At 42.0% G+C, this 19,031-nt stretch overlaps 1 protein-coding gene across 6 annotated transcripts in view; it reads left to right on the top strand.

Moving 5' to 3' along the window:
• The window catches only part of LOC137525225 (serine/threonine-protein kinase TAO3), a 278,858-nt gene that overhangs the window by 143,051 nt on the left and 116,776 nt on the right, over positions 1-19,031 (top strand). For all 6 annotated transcript variants that reach the window (XM_068246237.1, XM_068246260.1, XM_068246217.1 and 3 more), the window contains 5 exons: positions 441-537; positions 8,940-9,053; positions 13,714-13,805; positions 16,465-16,558; positions 18,381-18,462. In XM_068246237.1, coding sequence (XP_068102338.1) covers positions 441-537; positions 8,940-9,053; positions 13,714-13,805; positions 16,465-16,558; positions 18,381-18,462 — 479 coding nt within the window. The remainder of the gene's footprint in view (positions 1-440; positions 538-8,939; positions 9,054-13,713; positions 13,806-16,464; positions 16,559-18,380; positions 18,463-19,031) is intronic.

Here is a 19,031-nt window from a genome sequence, read left to right as displayed (position 1 = left end):
AGTATTGTGGAGAAAGATATGGGTGGCCCAGGGCGCGCAGGTGCAGTTGGCGCATGGACGATACTGAAAGTAGCTGGCGGCGGGAGAACGGAGGATTGAGGAGGACCGACAAGGGGCTGCAGAAAACCCCAGGTAAGTGAAACTATTTTTTTTTTCTATCTTCAGTTCCGCTTTAACGAAAGACCTTCATGCCGCGTTGCAAACCGCAGCTCTCTGCTTAGGCATTTGGGTTTTGCGATATATAGCTTTATTTTTCTGCTGTTTTTTTTAAATCCGTAGGCAATTATTAAACCGTGTACAACATAACTTTTAATTGTCACATTATTACTTTCACTCATCAGAAACAGTCCTAGTTTAATTTGTAAACCGGCAGTCGTTTAAGCTGTTAATATACATGACACACTGCGTTCTTTCTCAATGTAACCTTTTCTTCCTTGCAGTTCATAAGAAGCCACTTCAGGAAGTGGAAATCGCTGCCATCACTCATGGTGCCTTGCAGGGGCTGGCCTACCTGCACTCTCGCAATATGATTCACAGGTGAGCAGTTTTACCAGGTTACCAGAGACACCACATTTTTACGAACATTGGTTTTATGATGGAATATGTGTTCCTGTTGGAGCGGTTTCCCTCCTTTCCTGTCTGGATACATTTGTCATAGGACTGAAAACTTCCCCAATATGGACTTTGCAGAGTGAAAAAGGAAAAAATAGGCTGAGGCTCAAACCATCTTCATTCTGAATTTTTGTTTCCTTTTTATTTGTTTTATTGTAGAGACACAATGGGAAATATCAAATTCATGTTTTTAGGGACGAAGAAAAGCATAGGTAGAGGTGTAAGACTCGTTTTCTCTGTAAACTGCTAACTCGCTGTAAACCGCAACTGCGATTTACAGTTTTTTAATTTGCTCTTTTTTTTCGAGTGATTTTTTTTTTTTTTTTTTTTTTTTAATTGCCATGGCTTTTGTCCTTTTTAAATTTGTCCTTCCACACAGAGGAAATCCCAACAGAGACTTTTCTTTCTCCGCCAACTAAAAAAGTTTGGTATGGCCCAAAAACTTCTGACCAACTTCTACACCGCTACAATCGAATCTGTCCTATGCTCTTCCATCCTGGTTTGGTACGCCAGCTCCTCTGCCAGCGACAGACTCAAACTGCAGAGGGTCATCAGATCAGCGGAGAGGATCATCGGGAGATCCCTTCCCTCTCTGGACCTCCTTTACCATTCCAGGCTGTACTCCAGAGCATTAAAGATCACCAGCGACCCCTCGCACCCAGGCCACCGCTTCTTTAGTCAGCTCCCCTCGAGCCGGAGACTCCGGTTCCGGTCCATCTTCACCAAGACCTCAAGGCATAAAAACAGTTTCTTTCCCTCGGCTGTCAACCTTCTGAACTCTCTCCACGTAACTGCCCATCCCCACACCAAACAGTGTGCCGGCACTGCGGCACACTACACATAGACGGCGCTCTAGCTGAAGCCGACTTTTCTTTTTACTTTCTTTTGGTTGTTTTTTGTGTGTTTTTTGTGTTGTTACTTATGCTACATTGTCTCTCTCTGCAAATGTGATCCTTCCTGACTGCTTGTTTTGTCCTGTATCTATATCCTGTATCAGTACCCTGTACGTGCCAAGCCCAATTCCGGGCACGACCCAGTCGTGCTTGGCGATAATAAAGATTCTGATTCTAATTCTGATTCTGATTAGGCAGGGAAACTTTACATTTAAAATGGAAATCGCAAGAAAATTGCACTGCACTTGCACTGCGCTTGGAAGTCACACTGTGCGTTATAGCCACAGTGCAACCAAATGTGAGGCATACTTTGCATTGGAAATATGCCTCGCTTTCCGGGGAATATATGTGCAAGTTACATGGAAACACTCTGTATGCAGTGTTACCGCGCCGGGACCGGCCACACAGTGATGCACCTGCTATCACTGTTCCTGTGTCTTAATGCAGCCTTTTCGTTTGACGCACCATGCAGCAAAGCCTTAAGTGTAAAAGGTATTGGTAGGTGAACAGAGGCGCCAGAAGGATAAAAGTACATAAAATTTTAAAAAAATTGCTGGGAGGAAGTGGTGGACTCGCCTCCGTTAAAGCAGACACCAAGGAATGTAAATATATAGATATACACATTTATTGAAAATACCCCAAAGATGCAACGCGTTTCGCAGGCACAGCCCACTTCTTCAGGCAATAAGCAGGGGATAAACAACAGCAATTCAGTTATAGCAAGCAGAGCACCTCTGGTCAATAAGAGTGCAAAAAAATAAAATAAAAACAGTATGTCAGAAATGGAAACGCCACACTTTGTGTCAATTGGAAAGCCACATACCATCTGAAAACCAAATCAAAGCACATGCAGTGGAAACTGGCCCTACATCCTTCCCCTGCCCCAGCTATCCAAAAAAAGAGATATTTTATGAAGCAGGAGTTTAGCGGCATCATTTGGCTTGTCCTGCACCCAACTCAGTGGCGCCCGTATCATATGTATGCATATTGTAAAGAAGCCAGTAAATCTACCAGGGCATTCCTAGATTATAGAAGGAAACCAGAGAGTCCTTGAAAGAAACCCACACAAGCATGGAAGACATGGAGTACAAACTCCATGCACAGAGCCCTGGCAGAGATTCAGCCCTGACACTCTAGCACTTAAAACCATGTAGTATTATACTGCTGCTTTTACTCCATATAACTACTGGGGTCATAGCAGTTGCACATTATCCTGGTTTCAGAGTGCTCTTGTTTTCCTCCTTAAGAACTGATCTACACAAGCTTGTTAAGTAGATGTGGAGCTTCTGAAGAGTCAGGGGTTGACAAAACACAAATAGTCATCTTTCTTCTTCCCCTGTGTGAGCATTTATCATGGTGGAGAAAACAAATTCACTATGGGGCAAGACCTCTTCTGTTCAGCTGACACAAGGGTTACAGTGTCTTGTTAAGGAGGCTGCACAGAAGGTCAGCAGAGTTCATTTTAAGATCTTAAAGGGAAAGGTTCTCAATATAGTACACACTTGGCTTTTGTGTACTGTTTACATTGCCTGCCCACAAGTTCACGGAAGGTCATCTTGGCATTTATTTCAGCTTACATTTGTTAGCATTACTAATAGCACTATGCAGCATAGATTCAAGTGTAGCCTAGCACAGAGTTCATGTTTCTAAAATACATAACGCACTGATTGTTTCTGATAATGTAAAGTGACAATCTTGTGTCTCTACAAGTGACAATTATCCGATGCACCTGTCTGCTGTGTTTGGCCATGTTGGCTATTTTATGGCCATGGCTATTTGTATTTTGCATTGCCTAGCAGCAAGAAGTCTCTTGCTCCTCAGAACTTGCTGCTCAACAGGCAGCTGAGCATGCAGATTGTACAGAGGTTGTTGGCAAGCTAAAGGTGCCATACACTTGCTCCATTTTCCTGGCAGATTTGTTCATTATGATCAAATCTGCCAGAGATCAATGCCGCAACATGGCCGCCCGATGGTCATTTCCATCAATTTTGTGTCTGAAATTGAATAAAACCAGTTGTGCAGGCTGAGAAGATCTTGCTCCAAAGGTGGCGGTTGGGTGCACATTTTGGAACAACTAATGTAACCCCCCCCCCCATCTAAAATGTGCTCCCCCTGTGCAGTGTTGCAGCGGAGCATGCACTCACATGTTGGCCGTGCCTGTGTCCTCTCCCCATGGGCACCGGGGAGCATGTGTCCTGTGACTTCGTGGCATGTAGCTGGTCATGGAGCATACATGCCATCAGGTCACGGCCAGGCCACAGCAGTGATGGATGAGAGCACAGGAGGAGTGTGCTGATGGACAGGTAAGTGTACACTCTGTTGCCAACACTCCGCGTGCCCCATTGGGCAGTACATTAGATGTGGGAGACCTGGTGGCCCCGTAGCAGGTGGTGGCGGCTTCACAGATGTTCAATAGCTTTCAGTAATTGATCCCTCTCTGATCAAAATGTGATCAGAGAGGGATCTATCTAATGGTCTATTCTGGCGGCAATCTATAGCTGTATGGCCACCTTAATCCTTTTCATACATATTGAATTTTCCAGTCCTCTATTGCCTTCAAACATATGAGTTTCTCTAGATTTTGGGCATCTTATTGCTCAAGAATGAAACTTGATATGTCCGTTTCTGTGTGGGGGGTGGATTGGTTTGTGATGTGGAGCAGAAGGAGGAAGGTGATCAATGGGTGCATAGCATTGCACTGCATCGGCTAGTACTACCCTGGCAGCATGATTAACATGACTGCCAACTTTCTTTGCTTTAGACATGCCCTTAGTCATGCATACCATGGATACATAGTGTACATGTGCAGTACGCTCCCAGCTGCGTAATTAAGGACGCGCGGTGCCTGTGCAGTGCAAGTAGGTTTGGGGGGATATTAGGCCTTAACAGAGCGTGGCTGCGCAGCACCAGGCTGGCTATCCACGTGGCTGCGCAGAGGCGGGCTGGCTTTGCACATGGCTATGTGGATCTTGCCTGGCTTTGCAATAGCAACTGTCAGGTTTTTTCATTGTGTCTTTAAATTATCTATAGAGCAGAGTTTTTTGGCTTGCAACCTATGCAATAATTTAAATTGTGGTGATGAGCTCATACATGTGGTGATTTGCACATGCAGCCTGTTTTATTCTTATGAATTTTTAAATTCTCAAATCGCTGTAAATGCGATTACATTTCTAGTGTCAGGCAAACCTGGTGAATCCTCCAAAAACACATAAATATGTTTGTGAAAGCAGCTCCTTTCTTTGACATTTTCAGCCACTATTTGCAGGAGTGTCATCGTTGGTGCATTTGTAGTGCGCCACATTTAGATTCCTTTCAGAATGTTGTCATTCCGCAGTGGTATTTTCCCAGGACTTTAATACCTTGCTAGCTAAATAGGAAATAGACTGATAGATATGGTTGCAACCCCCTCTAGTGGAAGCAGATCACTGCAATGTTTAGGGCACATGCGGTTTTGATACAAACACTTTCTTTCATCTGCTTATGATATAAACATATAATTTATACACTGTAGAATGCTCTGTTAGCATCCTAATTTAAACTAAACAAGGCTGCCATTATGCTGGAGTAATTTTCAATTACTTACTTGTGTCTTAAGACAGAAAAAAACAAGGTTGTGTGTCTTCTGCTGTATCCTCAGTTTTAGCATGGAGACATTTGGACATTATTTTCTTTTATCTATCATCATAAATGGTGAGTTGTGCATTGCGCTATACCATTTCTCATCACTCTTTCTGTTCTTATGGCCAAGTTCTAAATGTTGCACTTTTGAGGCTTCCTTCAGGGGAATGGCTGAACTGCAGGGTAAGTTCGGCATCCTACCTGCCGAATCAGCTGATTCCAGTGCGCGGCTCTGAGAGCCGAGCGCCGAAACTGGGCGCCGTCATAGCGGCAACGCTATGATGCGCACCCCGCGTAGCGGTAATTCGGGGCTCTGGCGGCTGCCAGACTCCAAATTACATCTCCCTCCGATTTGCGACAACTCAGGGAGAGCCGTCATTTGGCCCTTCCCGGCGTCAAAACGAACGGCGCCGATATGACATGCGCCTGCTGTTATGAGCACCTGTCGGGCGTAATTAAAATCACCTAAGTGCTAGCGTTTGTAATAATCATAGTATTTTTAAAGTGCTTTTCTCCTTAGGGACTCAAAGCACTGCGACTTTGCGTTCTGCAGCCTCAAAGGCTCAGGAAAAGAGGTGGGTGGCTGCATCAGAAAAGGCCTGTGCACCAAATGTTTTTAAGTGGATCCTGGGAATAACCATATTTGTCTTATATGCAGAGTGGAGGGGCATATAGTTACCAAATCCGCTATAGTCTTGGGTCCCATGGGGTTTAGAGCCTTGAATGTCAGCAGGCAGATCTAAAAGTGGGTTCTCCATTTTACTGGCAACCAGTGAAAAGTTTGCAGTACTGGGGAGATGTGAGCTTCAGGGGGAATTGGCTAGGAGTTTGACTGCTGCATTTTGTACTAGTTGTAAGGGGTGCAGAGCTTTATCTGGGGATCTGATGAATAAGGCATTGCAGTTGTCCAGGCGGGAGGATACAAATGCATGAACCAGGGCAGGTAGGTCTTCAGCTGGGATAAGATGTTTAATTCTAGCTCTATTTCTCAGATGCAAGAATGAGGATTTGATGACCACTAATACCTGCTGTGTTAATGTTTCATTCAGGATCACCCCCAGGCTTTGCCCAGTGTCTTCTCCCCCAGTTGGTAGTTTGAAGTGGGGAGACTTTTTTGGACTTTATTTATCCATGTATGGACTGCCTGCCACCAACACCTTTTTCTCAGCATTAAACCTCAACCAACTGGTGTTCATCCAGTTTTGTAATTCCACTGATGGATCTTGTGTGGCGGGCTTGAAGGATTAAGTTTGTGTGTCTTCTGTGTAACAATGGTATCCTAGGCCATAGATCTGGACTGTTTTGATCAATGGGAGCATGTAGACTGCGAAGGCTAATGGTTATAGCACAGAACCTGGGTGACTACAAAAGCAAGTGGCATGCGTATAAATCAATGATCATTCCCCGGTTTACCTGACTCTTATTTGGTACGTTGCCGCACAAAGAAAGTTGCAGGGCATGCTGGGTTGTCTTTTTTTTTTTTTTTGCTTCTGTACATTAGTTTAGTCTGAGGGGAAATAAAGAAGCAAAAAAAGACAACCCAGCATGCCCTGCAACTTCTTTTTTTTGCGGCAACGTACCAAATAAAAGTCAGGTAGTCTGGGAAATGATTATTTTTAAACAAGAAAAGTAATAGAGATTTTAACTTTTGGATTGCCTGGTTAGCATCCATATTACTTGTTTACCAGATAAAAATAAATTTATTTTTGATTATATGCCCGACAGCTACTCTTTAAAAGGAAATAAATATGACAAACATCTGAAGTGTGAAGAATATGGAGGCTAACAGTCACAGAAAATGAGGTGTCTAGATTACCACATTTGCTATCATTCATAAAGCATTCCCGCATGCGGAAATGCTTAATACCGCTGACTTTACCGACCACATTGCAAAATGTAAATTCATAAAGTCTCTTTCCGCATGTGGAGCTGAAAGTCCCGTGCAGAGTGATAACTTACCGCCTTGTGCGGTGTTGATATGCAGTTATCCAGAAAAAGTAGCAAAATATCCATTCATAAACATTTCCGCATAGCGGTATGTGGAAGGGGATTACCGATCCCCTGGATGTAGCGGGAAGCTTGCGGAGTACTTGTAAGTGTATGGGACGGACCTCCCAAGCAGCAGAAGAGAGAGCAGCGCACGGAGGGAATCGGGCAGCTTTTCTGTTTCCGCATGCCTACCGCCCGCCTACTGACACCATTCTCCAGAAAACCTCCGCACTGCTATCGCACCAGGCACAATTTTTATGAATGACCACCCAGAAGGCTAAACTACCGACGGCGGTATTCTCCTGCACGGGTTCTCCTTACCGCCAGCAAGTTTATGAATGATAGCCATTGTCATGTTATTCCCTCTCAACCCAGCACCCTCCAATGAAAGTAAAAAAAAACATGTAGCCTGTAGCATGTGCCCACTTTTCCTACATTCAGCACAACACACTCTAAAGCTGGCCACTAACGGTCCAATTTCTAGCAAAAAATCGTTAGAGCGATCAGAAATTCTGATCAGATTGGTTGTAAATAATCTCCATTGGTGGACACAATCTATCATGAACGAGTGAAAAAAACGTCGCCCGAATGAATTTTCATCAAATGAAAATTTGGATTTTCTTGGTGGTTGTGATAGATAGGAAGCAAAGATTGGTTAGTTGATGGTGTAGTGAACGATTTTTCGTCCGATCAGAATTTCTGATCGCTCGAACGATTTTTCGCTACAAATTGGACAGTTAGTGGCCACCTTAACTTTCACACTAAACCTCTCCTTCAGTTATCACCGTGTGTTTCCCTCTCATTCCTGCCCTCTGTTAGGTTATTTTCCCACATAAGTATTCACCCCATAAGTCTCGGGGGGGAAAATCTTCCTTCTGATTGTATGAGGAGTCCTGAAAAATCTCTTCATCTTATTTAACCATTCTGTTATAGTAGGTTTCTCTGGGTTCTTCCACTTCTCTGCGATCCAGCTCCTAGCCACCAACGTCACTATCTTATCCTTCTGGATTGCTAATAATGGCTGACCTTGGTGTCAGATTAAAGTTGCTCTCCACAAATTCCCAACTAAATGTTAATATCTCCGCCCGGTATTTCTTTTTTTTTTGCAAAATTGTGCAACCTACATTTTCCTCTCACCACGATTGCGTCAAGAACAGTGTGATTGCACCAAAAATCGTGCAGTCCAATAATTGTGATTCATGATAAATCAAAACGCGCTAATGGAAAATGAGCACCTTGATTTACATGTAAATTGCGGTGCTGTTGTGATTGGAAAATGGCCACAATCTGCTTTTTGACAAGTATGTGTGATTTCTCTTATGTTCACCACAGTGCAGGGAAACAAGAATTGCAAAGTTTACTAGTCAAACCAGCAGGCGGAGCTCTAAACAAATACAGTAGTAGCAGTAGGATATTAACAAATACAGTATCTCATTTTCAATTGAGATTTTTTTTTCTATTCACATAATAAAAAACATGAAAACTGTACTAAACATAAAAAGATTGAAATGAAAATTGTCACTATATATCACCTTGAATCAGAAAAGGCCATTTCGGTCTCTCATGACCCTCAATGAAAGATCTTAAAGGGTAGAAAGAGGACAAAACCGATATCTGTAAAAGATATTTGTAAAACAAACTTGATTATTAGAATCTTTAAAAGTTTAAAATGTTGACCTTGGTTCCCGAAAGAGTTAAAAAAAAAAAAAAAAAAAAAACTTAAAGTAGTTAAAAGTAACACAATCGCTTGCTACAGTTTCTCTGATAAAATGTCTTAAATGGTACTAAAGTGACTATTTTGACTGTTTTTATATTTTTCGTTTGTAGAGATGTGAAAGCTGGAAATATTTTGCTTACTGAGCCCGGTCAGGTAAAATTAGCAGACTTTGGATCTGCCTCGATAGCCTCACCTGCCAACTCGTTTGTGGGGACACCATACTGGTAAGATACATAAGATGATGTCCTGAAATATTTCTCTCCACTGTAACAGAATACTTTCTATTTTTATTTTACAGGGGTTCAGGGACTTTCTGCATTCTAGTGATGTCCAAGCATATGCTTGGTACATCAGGGAGACAGGAACATTTGGAACTTTGTATTTTAGCTTGGTCATCAGGCTTCTGAATTTAATTTGTGCCAAGAATACAGCAGTAGTTGTGCTGAGAACTCGCTCTATATTCTCTCCCTGCACCCTGAGGCCCCATTCACACTTGAAAGCGCAAAACTGCGATTTCATGCGGAAAAATCACTGGACCCTGCTGCTATTTTCCCACTATCGCGTTTAGTGCTTCTATAGCATTGAAACGCGATCGCCGGGAAATCGCCTGAAAATGGTGCAGGCTACGCGTTTGCGTAAGAACGGACCCATGGGCTATTAAAGCACTAGCGCTTTCAAAAGCGCTAGTGCTTGAGAGTTTTGCCAAAATCGCCGGCAAAACTATCTAGTTTGAATGGGGCCTTAGTTTCCAGCTTGTTGGACAGCTACCTAAAGATACTCGCACATAAATCTATTGTATGTACAGCATTTTCCAACCCTGCTGAAAATGACTGAGGGTATCAGGCTCGGAGCAGTGCTTTTCAGCGCTGCTAGATTTGGGTGCAGCCGGCGGCTGCATAGACTTCAATAGGAATCATTCCTATTGAAGTGCTCAGTGAGTAACGTCGGCTCCGTCAGAAGACAGAGCCGAAGTTGCTTAAAAACATAATAATTCGGCCTCCAGCAATCGCTGGAAGCCGAATTATTTCATTCCCCTACTATCCATGTCGGCCTGGAGGGGGAATAGTAATTAAATCGGCCCGGACTTGTGCAGAAGCAGGATCAGCTATATAACGCTGTATCCTGCGCCCAAGTCTACCGGCGCCGATTTCAAATGTACGCATCAGGCTGGGCTCACACATAAAAGGTATACAGTTTTGTTCCAGTCCTGTCAGTTTTGCATGAAAGGGATTGAACTGTACGCATTGTATGTGTGAACCCAGCCATAGAAAAGTCATACAAAACTGATGGAAACTGACAGGACTGGAACAGAACTGTAGACATGTTGGCCCTTATTCAGTTCACCTTTTCTCCCAAGATTTCTCCTGGGAGATAATGTTTATCTTCTGTTTAAAATAATATTTCAGCACTCGGCAATTGAAAAAGTACCAAAAAGTAGGTGAGGAAAAAAAAACTGTCAGTTATTCTGAGTATTTTCTTGTTTCCTGGGGTTTAAATTGATATGGTGTGAAAGTATCACCTAGGAGAAAACTTAGGAGAGCGAGTGAATTGAATAAGGGCCCTTATGTGTGACTCCAGCCTTACTGGGGCAGTGATCACTAAGCAGTTAACTCTTAATATACACAGGTAGCCATCCCCAGAAACAAACTGCTCAGAGCTACTACTGCTAGAATTCTGAGCTTAAAAATATTCCTGTAACATATGCTGCCATTCCTAGACAGGGATGTAACAGATTTTACACTGATGGCTTAAAAAGGGATGAGAAGTAAACAAGCAATGTAAAACTGAAGTGAAAAAAGTGAGATGCTTACCTATGGAGAAGGAAGGCTCTGCATCCTATTGAGCTTTCCCTGTCACCTCTCGGTCCTCTTTTTCAGCACTGTCATCTCCGTTAGAGCGAAAGGTATGCCCTCGGAAGTCTTTGGGAGCACTCATGGGCTGGCTGTCCCGTACAGTACATGGGTGAGCACACTCGCGTAGTAAGGAGCCGTCTGTCTTCAAGGGCAATCGGGCACACAAATGCTCCCAAAGCCTTCCAAGAAATCAGAGGAGGGAAATTCAAATGGGGGTGACAATGCTGGAACCAGGGCACTGAGGGAGTAATGGTAAGGCTCTTTAGGATCCGGAGTCTTCCCTCTCCATAGTAAGTATCTTGACTCCCCCCCCCCCCCCCCCCACCCACTACAGATTTGCTTTAAGTCTGAGTATGGAGTCTGAGCATAGATCACAGTAAATGAAGTCCACCTTATGTTAGTCACTGGACTTAAGAGTGACTCCTCATTAATCCAAAAGTCCTTTTGTTGTAGACAGCTAACTTTAGCTGGGTTGAAGATATGCTAGTCATTGCATACATCCTTATTTTCATAGGGCAAGACTTTACTATCCGTACACCACCTTATCATTCACCAGCATGAAATTAAGACATAATAGTCATGGGTGTGGATTGTAGTACTCTAGAAAAGTGTAATGTGCTTAATGTGTCTTCAGGGTCTCCTCCCCTCCCAGGTACCCATGTAAATGTTCAGAGCTAGGACTGCATTGCCTTTCCCAGTTCCAGTTGGTACAAGCTCCCACAGGGGAAAAATGCTTCATGTATATGTCCCATCATTATGGTCTGTGAGAATTGGAGAAACGAGCACAGTCCTAGCTGCAGACATTTAGACAAGTGCCTGGTAGTGGGTCACACCCTCCCACTACACTGTGTACAATGTTGTGGGCAAGTAGCACCTGCTGGAGGTTTGTCTGGACAGAATGCTTGTAAAATTCTACTAGATGGAGACCTAGAAGAGCAATAAAAATCCAAAAGAGGTTCTGATCACTTTCCACTCTATGGGGACTACTAGTCCTTTTATTTTATGTTGTTAATAGTAGATAATGTTCTGTGCTATTATGCGCACTACAAACTGATCCAGTTTGACTTTCATGTCACTCATTTTGAAATGTCTGTAATGGTTATTGAAGCTAAAACAAATTGTATACAGAATGTATGTCCCAATATTGGAGCTCTTCACTTCACTTCACCTTTCATTTGGACACCATGCAGCTAGTTACCTAGAGCTATGAGACAAATAAGGCGATGCTCCGTCAAATGACAAAACTTTCAGAGGTTGGTTATCAAAAATGTTACCTTAATTACATGTGTAGCAGCACTAGTTCTCTGTATTGCTATACTAGATGCCAATGTCCTGCACTTCATGTAAAAAGCGTGTGCCAGTTTCTGCCTGTCATGGCACATCACAAAGTGGTCCCTGCCTGCCATTGCTATACAGCTTTGTGCTTTAGGCAGCGGCTCTGTCAATTACCAGCAAACAATTAGTGATTCTGCTTTTTTTAAAGGGGCACTATGGTGAAAAATTGTCAAATTTAAAATATGTGCAAACATAAACAAATATGTTTTTTCCAGAGTAAAATGAGCCATAAATTACCTTTCTCTTATGTTGCTGTCACTTACAGTAGGTAGTAGAAATCTGACAGAAGTGACAGGTTTTGGACTAGTCCATCTCTTCATAGGGGATTCTCAGCAAGCCTTTTATTCTTTTATAAAGATATTCCCTAAAAAGGATTTAAACAGTGGTGCTGGCCAGCTTCCCTGCTCGCTATTCTGTTCTTTGGCAGTTGGACAGAGCAGCTGCCATTCACTAAGTGCTTTTGAAAATAAATAAATCCCTGAGAATCCCTCCATGAAGAGATGGACTAGTCCAAAACCTGTCGCTTCTGTCAGATTTCTACTACCTACTGTAAGTGACAGCAACATAGGAGCAAAGTAATTTATGGCTCATTTTACTGTGGAAAAAAAACGTACTTCTTATTTGTCTGTTTGCACATATTTTACATTTTATAATTTTTCGCCATTGTGCCCCTTTAAACATTGATTTTGACAGGGAAAATGTTTATGAAACATCCCTGCAAGGTCCACTAAATTCAATAAACATTTTTTCTTACAAAAAAAAGCAGCTCCCTCCCACCTGCCATAAGGCATATGAATCCCTTAAACTAGCATATGATAGCTAGCAAGCAATGGAAGTGAGAAGTCAGCACACATTCTGGCAGTTGTGCTATGCCACTGCTTTTTATGGAATTCTTTGAAGTGACTAAAGAAACCGAGCGCTGTAATAACAGCGCAGGAGATTTGGACGCAGTAGGCACCACCATAGACCATAATAGGAATTACGGCTATAAAGGTGCACAGTGAGTAACTTCGGCGTCATCAGAAACACTGTAATTCGGCTGCCAGCATTATCTAGTAGCCGAATTACACCTTACCCCAATAGTAATTAATGCCGCCAGGACTTGTGCATGAGCATGGTTAGCCATGTAGCGGCTATATCCTGCGCCCAAGTCTCCCAGTGGCGATTTTATGGATATGCAAAGAAATCCCCCATGGGCTAGTCCAGAGCTGTCAATAAGAGGTTGCCCGGTTAATAATAATAATCCTAACATTTGTATAGCGCTTTTCTCCTGTTTGACTCAAAGTGCCTGACAGCTGCAGCCACTAAGACACACTCAGTGGGCTACCCTGCAGGGTTAGGAAGTTTTGCCTAAGGACTCCTTACTAAATAGGTAATGACACAAACCAGGATTCAAACCCTGGTATCCCATGTCAAAGGCAGAGCCTTTAACCAGTACACTTTCCAGACAAATGACTTACTGTAAGTGACAGCTACATAGGATAAAAAAAGTAATTTGTGTACATAAATGTTTTATACTGTCCCAGAGTAAAATGTACTGTAGACTGAAAAATGTGTACACAGACATATATTTGTTTTCCTCATAGTGCTCATATAAACATGGTTTTAGATATTTTATTTTTTATTTTTTTTATTTTTTTGCTAGTAATTTTTTTTTTTTTTTTAAATAAACTTTCTGAATATTTATGCTTTTCAGGATGGCCCCAGAAGTTATTTTAGCAATGGACGAAGGCCAGTATGAAGGCAAAGTTGATATTTGGTCCCTTGGGATTACATGTATTGAATTAGGTAAGCAAAATGAGAAGCAGAAGTTGATGCATGAATACTTATTTTGTAATACTGGACCATTTAGTTCCAAAATACAGTATTTATTAGAATGCACTAGAACCCATTTTGGGATGATCTGGATTTGGTCAAGTAAATGTCAGTTGCTGGACTTGTACATTGTGCCGGGTTCTTTATCCTAATTATTGAATAAAACCAAACAAGTTGCCATGTGGTGTATGGGATTTTCTCTCCAGGTTTTTTCACTTTATAAACCAGTAAGGCCTGAAGGTTAAATAATGTTGGGAATATAGGTAATAAACGTTTAACAAATTTAAAGGAAGACCATTTATACACAAAGCTGATTTCTTGAGGTTCTCCTGAGTAAGTATCCTTAGAGATCACCAGTAAAAGAAAAAATAATACTGCAGGTGAGAGAACATTGACTTAATGCAACCACATGTTAACTACCCTTCCAGTTCATGAAGTCACACCTGCCCAGTTCAAATGCCCTCATTCATAGCCCCGGTGAACTTCTGGGATGCTGTGAGTAATAATTATAGAGGAACTGGAGAGACCCTGGGAGCAACGAGCAGTAGGAAGAATGTGCTAATTCAATACACTTTCACAAGAAGTTTCACAAAAGGATGTTCGTTTGTAAAACAGACTGTTAGAAATAATTAGAGAGCGCAGTGAACAGTAAAGGTGTGTACATACTGTAGATTGAACTTGCTCAAGGGCTAGAATCAAGTGTTTATACAGGTCAAGCCAAGCCCATTTAAAGATCTGGAACACCATTGGATCTAGGGAAGTAAAAATGGCAAAATAACTCAAATGTGTTCAAATTGGGGACTACTGGTACTCTTTTTTTCGAACAAAATGTTCAAAAATGATCTTGCCTCAAGCAGATATAGTTCAAAGCAGAGTTAGCAGGACTCTATAGTACAGGATTATTGTTATACTTTTGAAGTGGGAACCTCATACCCAAGTCTTTAGCAATAAATAAATGTTGTTCAAATGACAATGGACATACCAAAGAGTAATACTAATAATGTTAACATTTGTATAACTCTTTTCTCCTGACGGACTCGGTTTTTGAGCTTCAGCCACTAAGGGCGTGCTCAGTAGGCCACCCTGCAGTGTTAGGCAGTCTTGTCCAAGGGCTCCTTACTGAATAGGGGATTGCTTCATCTGGGTTTCAACCCCTCATCCTTGTCCGAGGCAGTGCCTGTAACTAGTGCACTATCCAGCCATATCACTGACCACAGTGCTAGCTCTAGGAGGCTCTGGGGCTGCTCTTGGGCCTCTTTCAGATGCATGGCTGTATGGTTTGCTTTTTTAGAAAATTTGAACCTCCCATTTGCCTACCACGAGCACATTTCAGCTGTTATGTAATGCAGTGTAATGTCAGCGTTTGACATGCACTGGGGTGGACAGTTCATAAGAATAGCTGATAGGCTATGAATTCGTGGCCATCAGCCTCCCGCGTGAAGGAAGCTTGCTTAGCGGCTGATTCACACTACAAGCACTTTTTAAGTGCTAGTCATTTGAAAAGCTCTTGCTAATGCAATGCTATGGGTGATTTTTATAAAATAACATTGTTCAGGTGCGAACACACACATAGCACTACAGTAGCAAGAGCTTTTAGAATCACAAAGCACTTAGAAAAGCTCTTGTAGTGTGAACCAGCCCTTAGGGCCCTTTACCTCTAGCAAGTGCAATGGCAAGCTTCTTTTTACACTAACCACAATGGGTTTGTATAGCCATCGGGAACAGCAATTGCGTGTGGGGAGGAAATGGAGGGCACTAGTGGGAAGTGAGAACCCGTGATTTACATGTAAATCGCAGTGCTCTTACAATCAGCAAAACCGCTATGATCCTCTTTCTAAAGTGGATTGCAGCTAGTGGAAAAGCGCCCTTAGTCCAAAACAACTTTGAAGAAGCTCTATTCTGCAACTTTTCCTTCTAGTTATGTGGTAGGTGCAATGGATTTTGCTTGCCCTTTTCTTGACTATTTTAGCTTTTTGTTCTAGCCTAAGATCGTCTAAAAGGGAACCTGAGGTGAAAGGGATATGGAAGCTGCTATATTTATTTCCATTTAAACAAAACCAGTTGTCTGTTGATCTTTCCATTTGATGTACGTACTGTCTGAGTAAAACACCTGAAACAAGCATGCAGCTAATCTTGTCAGATTTTTGTCAGAAACATCTACATTTTTGTTCGGGGTCTATTGCTAAAAGGATTGGAGGCAGAGTAGGGCAAATGGCAACATTATTTTTGTAGACAAACTTGATATTATAAATTTGAACTGGTAAGGTAACTAAATGTAGTAGACTCTGTGTATTCATTAAATGTAGAACTTGATTTGTATAACTTGAAACATTTTGGAAAAATCTTAGAGTACATAATGCTATTTCCACCCAGTCTTCTTCTTCCACCTCCAATTCTTACTGCTGCAAGATTTCCTAGGTTTAGTCGGTGTCTGTGACTTCAGGTGGTGTTTTGGAAAAGCTTTCATGGAATCGCTTCCCTAGAATGACCTAGGCATATTAAAATAATTGGATTAGTTAGCATGACGACACTAAAGAGCTCTTCTCTTTCACAACACCTTAGGCAGCATGTCTGTAACTCTCCTCTCATTTTTTTATTTTTACTCATGTGACTCTGTTATTTTCTCTCACAGCTGAACGGAAGCCTCCTTTATTTAACATGAACGCAATGAGTGCCTTATATCACATAGCTCAGAATGAGTCCCCTACACTACAGTCTCATGAATGGTAAGTATGAATCAATTTTGTTGTATTTATTGCTATTCTCAGGGAAAATTTAGTGGAAGCATTCTTTTGTCCTTTTTTTTTGTTTGTTTGTTTGTTTTTTGTTTGCTGTTAACAAACCATAACATAGCAATACCATAATCTGCGTATCTTTGAGCCACCTGGAACTAGTTTGATTCCCAGTTTGTTGCCTCCTGTTTGACCTTACATTTATTGCTGGTTAGTTCTACCACTGACCGTCTTATGTCCATCTGTCTGTTTTGGGACCTTAGTGCTGCTCTCTAGGTTGGTGGGAAGCACTACTTTAAAAATGCAACTACGTTATTGCAAAATGAATTGCAGACCAGATCAGAGGTATGGAGTGCTCCTCCATACCTTGCAAAGAACTGCATATAAGTGGCAGCACCCCTGCTTATTGCAAACACTCAAATACCTGTGGACCGCCTTTGCAGTTAATTTTGCAATAAACTATTTGCAGTTTTAATCTGTGCTTAGTATTGAGTTATCTATTCTATGACACTGCGTGGAAATATTTTCTTTGGAGTAGCGGCGCATATTGCTTGTCCTTCTATATAGACATATTGTGTGCTGGTCTGACTCCTGGGTGCTGCATATCTGGTTTAATGGTCCTGGTAGATCCATGGCAGTTTTCCACCCGGTCAGTTTGGCGCAGGGTGATTTGAATGACCACTCACCCTGCTGCGGTAAAATTCCGGGCAGCGTTAATTATTATTCCACCTCCCGAGTTGTAGCAACTTGGAGGTAGAAGTAGTTTGGTGTCTGGTAATCACGGAATCCCAAATAGTGCGCAGCAGTAATAGCATTGTGGCACCCAATTCGGGTGCTATGCAGCACGTGCTGCGCGCCAAGAAGCCCTGCCTCGGGTCCTGGTGCCTGTAGAGTAATGCATGTATTGTAAAGTGTTACTTTGTTGGATGTGGAACTGTCAGGACAAGACAGCAGCACTGCAATTTTATTACAAACGTTAGGATGGATACGTGATGGCTGTACTATGGGAATGAGCCATAGGGCTCTTTCACGTCTACAATGCCCGCAGGAGCCATTCTCCTCCACGCGTTCTATGCCCTGCGGCGTTTAGTCAGGATGTAGCGGTGCAACGCAATTGGCGGTAGTAATTCACCCGACTGGAAAACGCCGGCTCCCGACGATTAAAAGTTCCTGGGTGTGTCGAACCGTAACGCACCAAAACGTCGGATGTGAAAGGTAAAATGAAAGTCTATGGACTTGTATTTTACCTTGGTTAATGCAAAGTTTCGACTTTGCATTAAACCGCAGAAACCGGGTGTGAAAGAGCCCGAAGGAAAACGCTGAGAATGCAGGCAAGTGCAAAGTGGTAAACTAGTTAGTGTGTGTGTATTAGTACACAGTTTTTTTCAAGTTTATTTGACTTTTTTACTTCTTTTAAAGGCAATTGAGTAACAAAATACTTGAAAATTGTAATTTTCATAGTGTTGCCTGTATAAACAACATTCATATGATTTGCTCCATTAAAGTGGCGATTACAGCCCTGATGAAGTATATGGTATGTGTTTTAATTGCCACCAATGATATTTTCTGCATGGATTTGTATATTCATCTCATAATATGGGATATTTTCTCCACTGCATAGATTGTCAGAAATGTTACCCCTCTTATAGGTGGTAAATGGTAGAATCAGTACAGGCGCTTGATTTGGGGAAAGACGCATGGCACATGGTTTTTATAGTGTCACACCCAGTATGTTTTTTTGTACAGCTGTCAAATTGTTAATGATCAACCTAAACAAAATTGTAAGAAAGATTAATACTCTCCTATTCACCTGTAGGACGGACTCATTCCGAGGATTTGTGGACTACTGCTTGCAGAAAATACCTCAGGAACGACCGACATCAGCTGAGCTGCTGCGGGTAATTAGTCTGTTTTGTGGTATATTGAATGCTTTATTTTATTTAATGTAATTTTACCTTCTTAAAACAGAAGGTTTTTGCAATCGTTCTGCTGTAAGTGAGCAACTGGTTTCCCACAATGCATCACTCCTGTATATGCAAATTAACTTGAATTCATGCCCTTGAAAGCAAGGCTGTACATCCAGAACTGCTGGTGTACAGTGAGCCTGCAGCTAATACATTTTACAGAGCCATACCAAACTAATTCATGCGTCTTGTTTATTACTTCTTGATCCTTATCAGTGCATGGTATGGATTGATATGGCTCTACAGGATAGGGCATGGACCAATATTTAAGTGTAACTTTGTTCTACTTTGCACCAGTAAATTTTATTTTCCCTTTTCTCACTTGTGTTTGGTTATTTGAAATATTTCCTTGAAAAAGAGATGTATTTGATGTGACCAACTACATGTACAGTGTGCAGCGTTATGGCTAATTTTTTTGTTTTTGTTTTGCAATAATTGAGCTTTTAGTATGGTTTCCCATGATGCATCACTCCCGAATAAGAAAACCATCTCTTTATGGTCCT

Source organism: Hyperolius riggenbachi, chromosome 1 (assembly GCF_040937935.1).
Source record: "Hyperolius riggenbachi isolate aHypRig1 chromosome 1, aHypRig1.pri, whole genome shotgun sequence".
NCBI classification, from domain to species: domain Eukaryota; kingdom Metazoa; phylum Chordata; class Amphibia; order Anura; family Hyperoliidae; genus Hyperolius; species Hyperolius riggenbachi.
The sequence above is the reverse complement of the archived record's forward strand: the minus strand, read 5'-3'. Positions and strand labels throughout refer to the sequence as shown.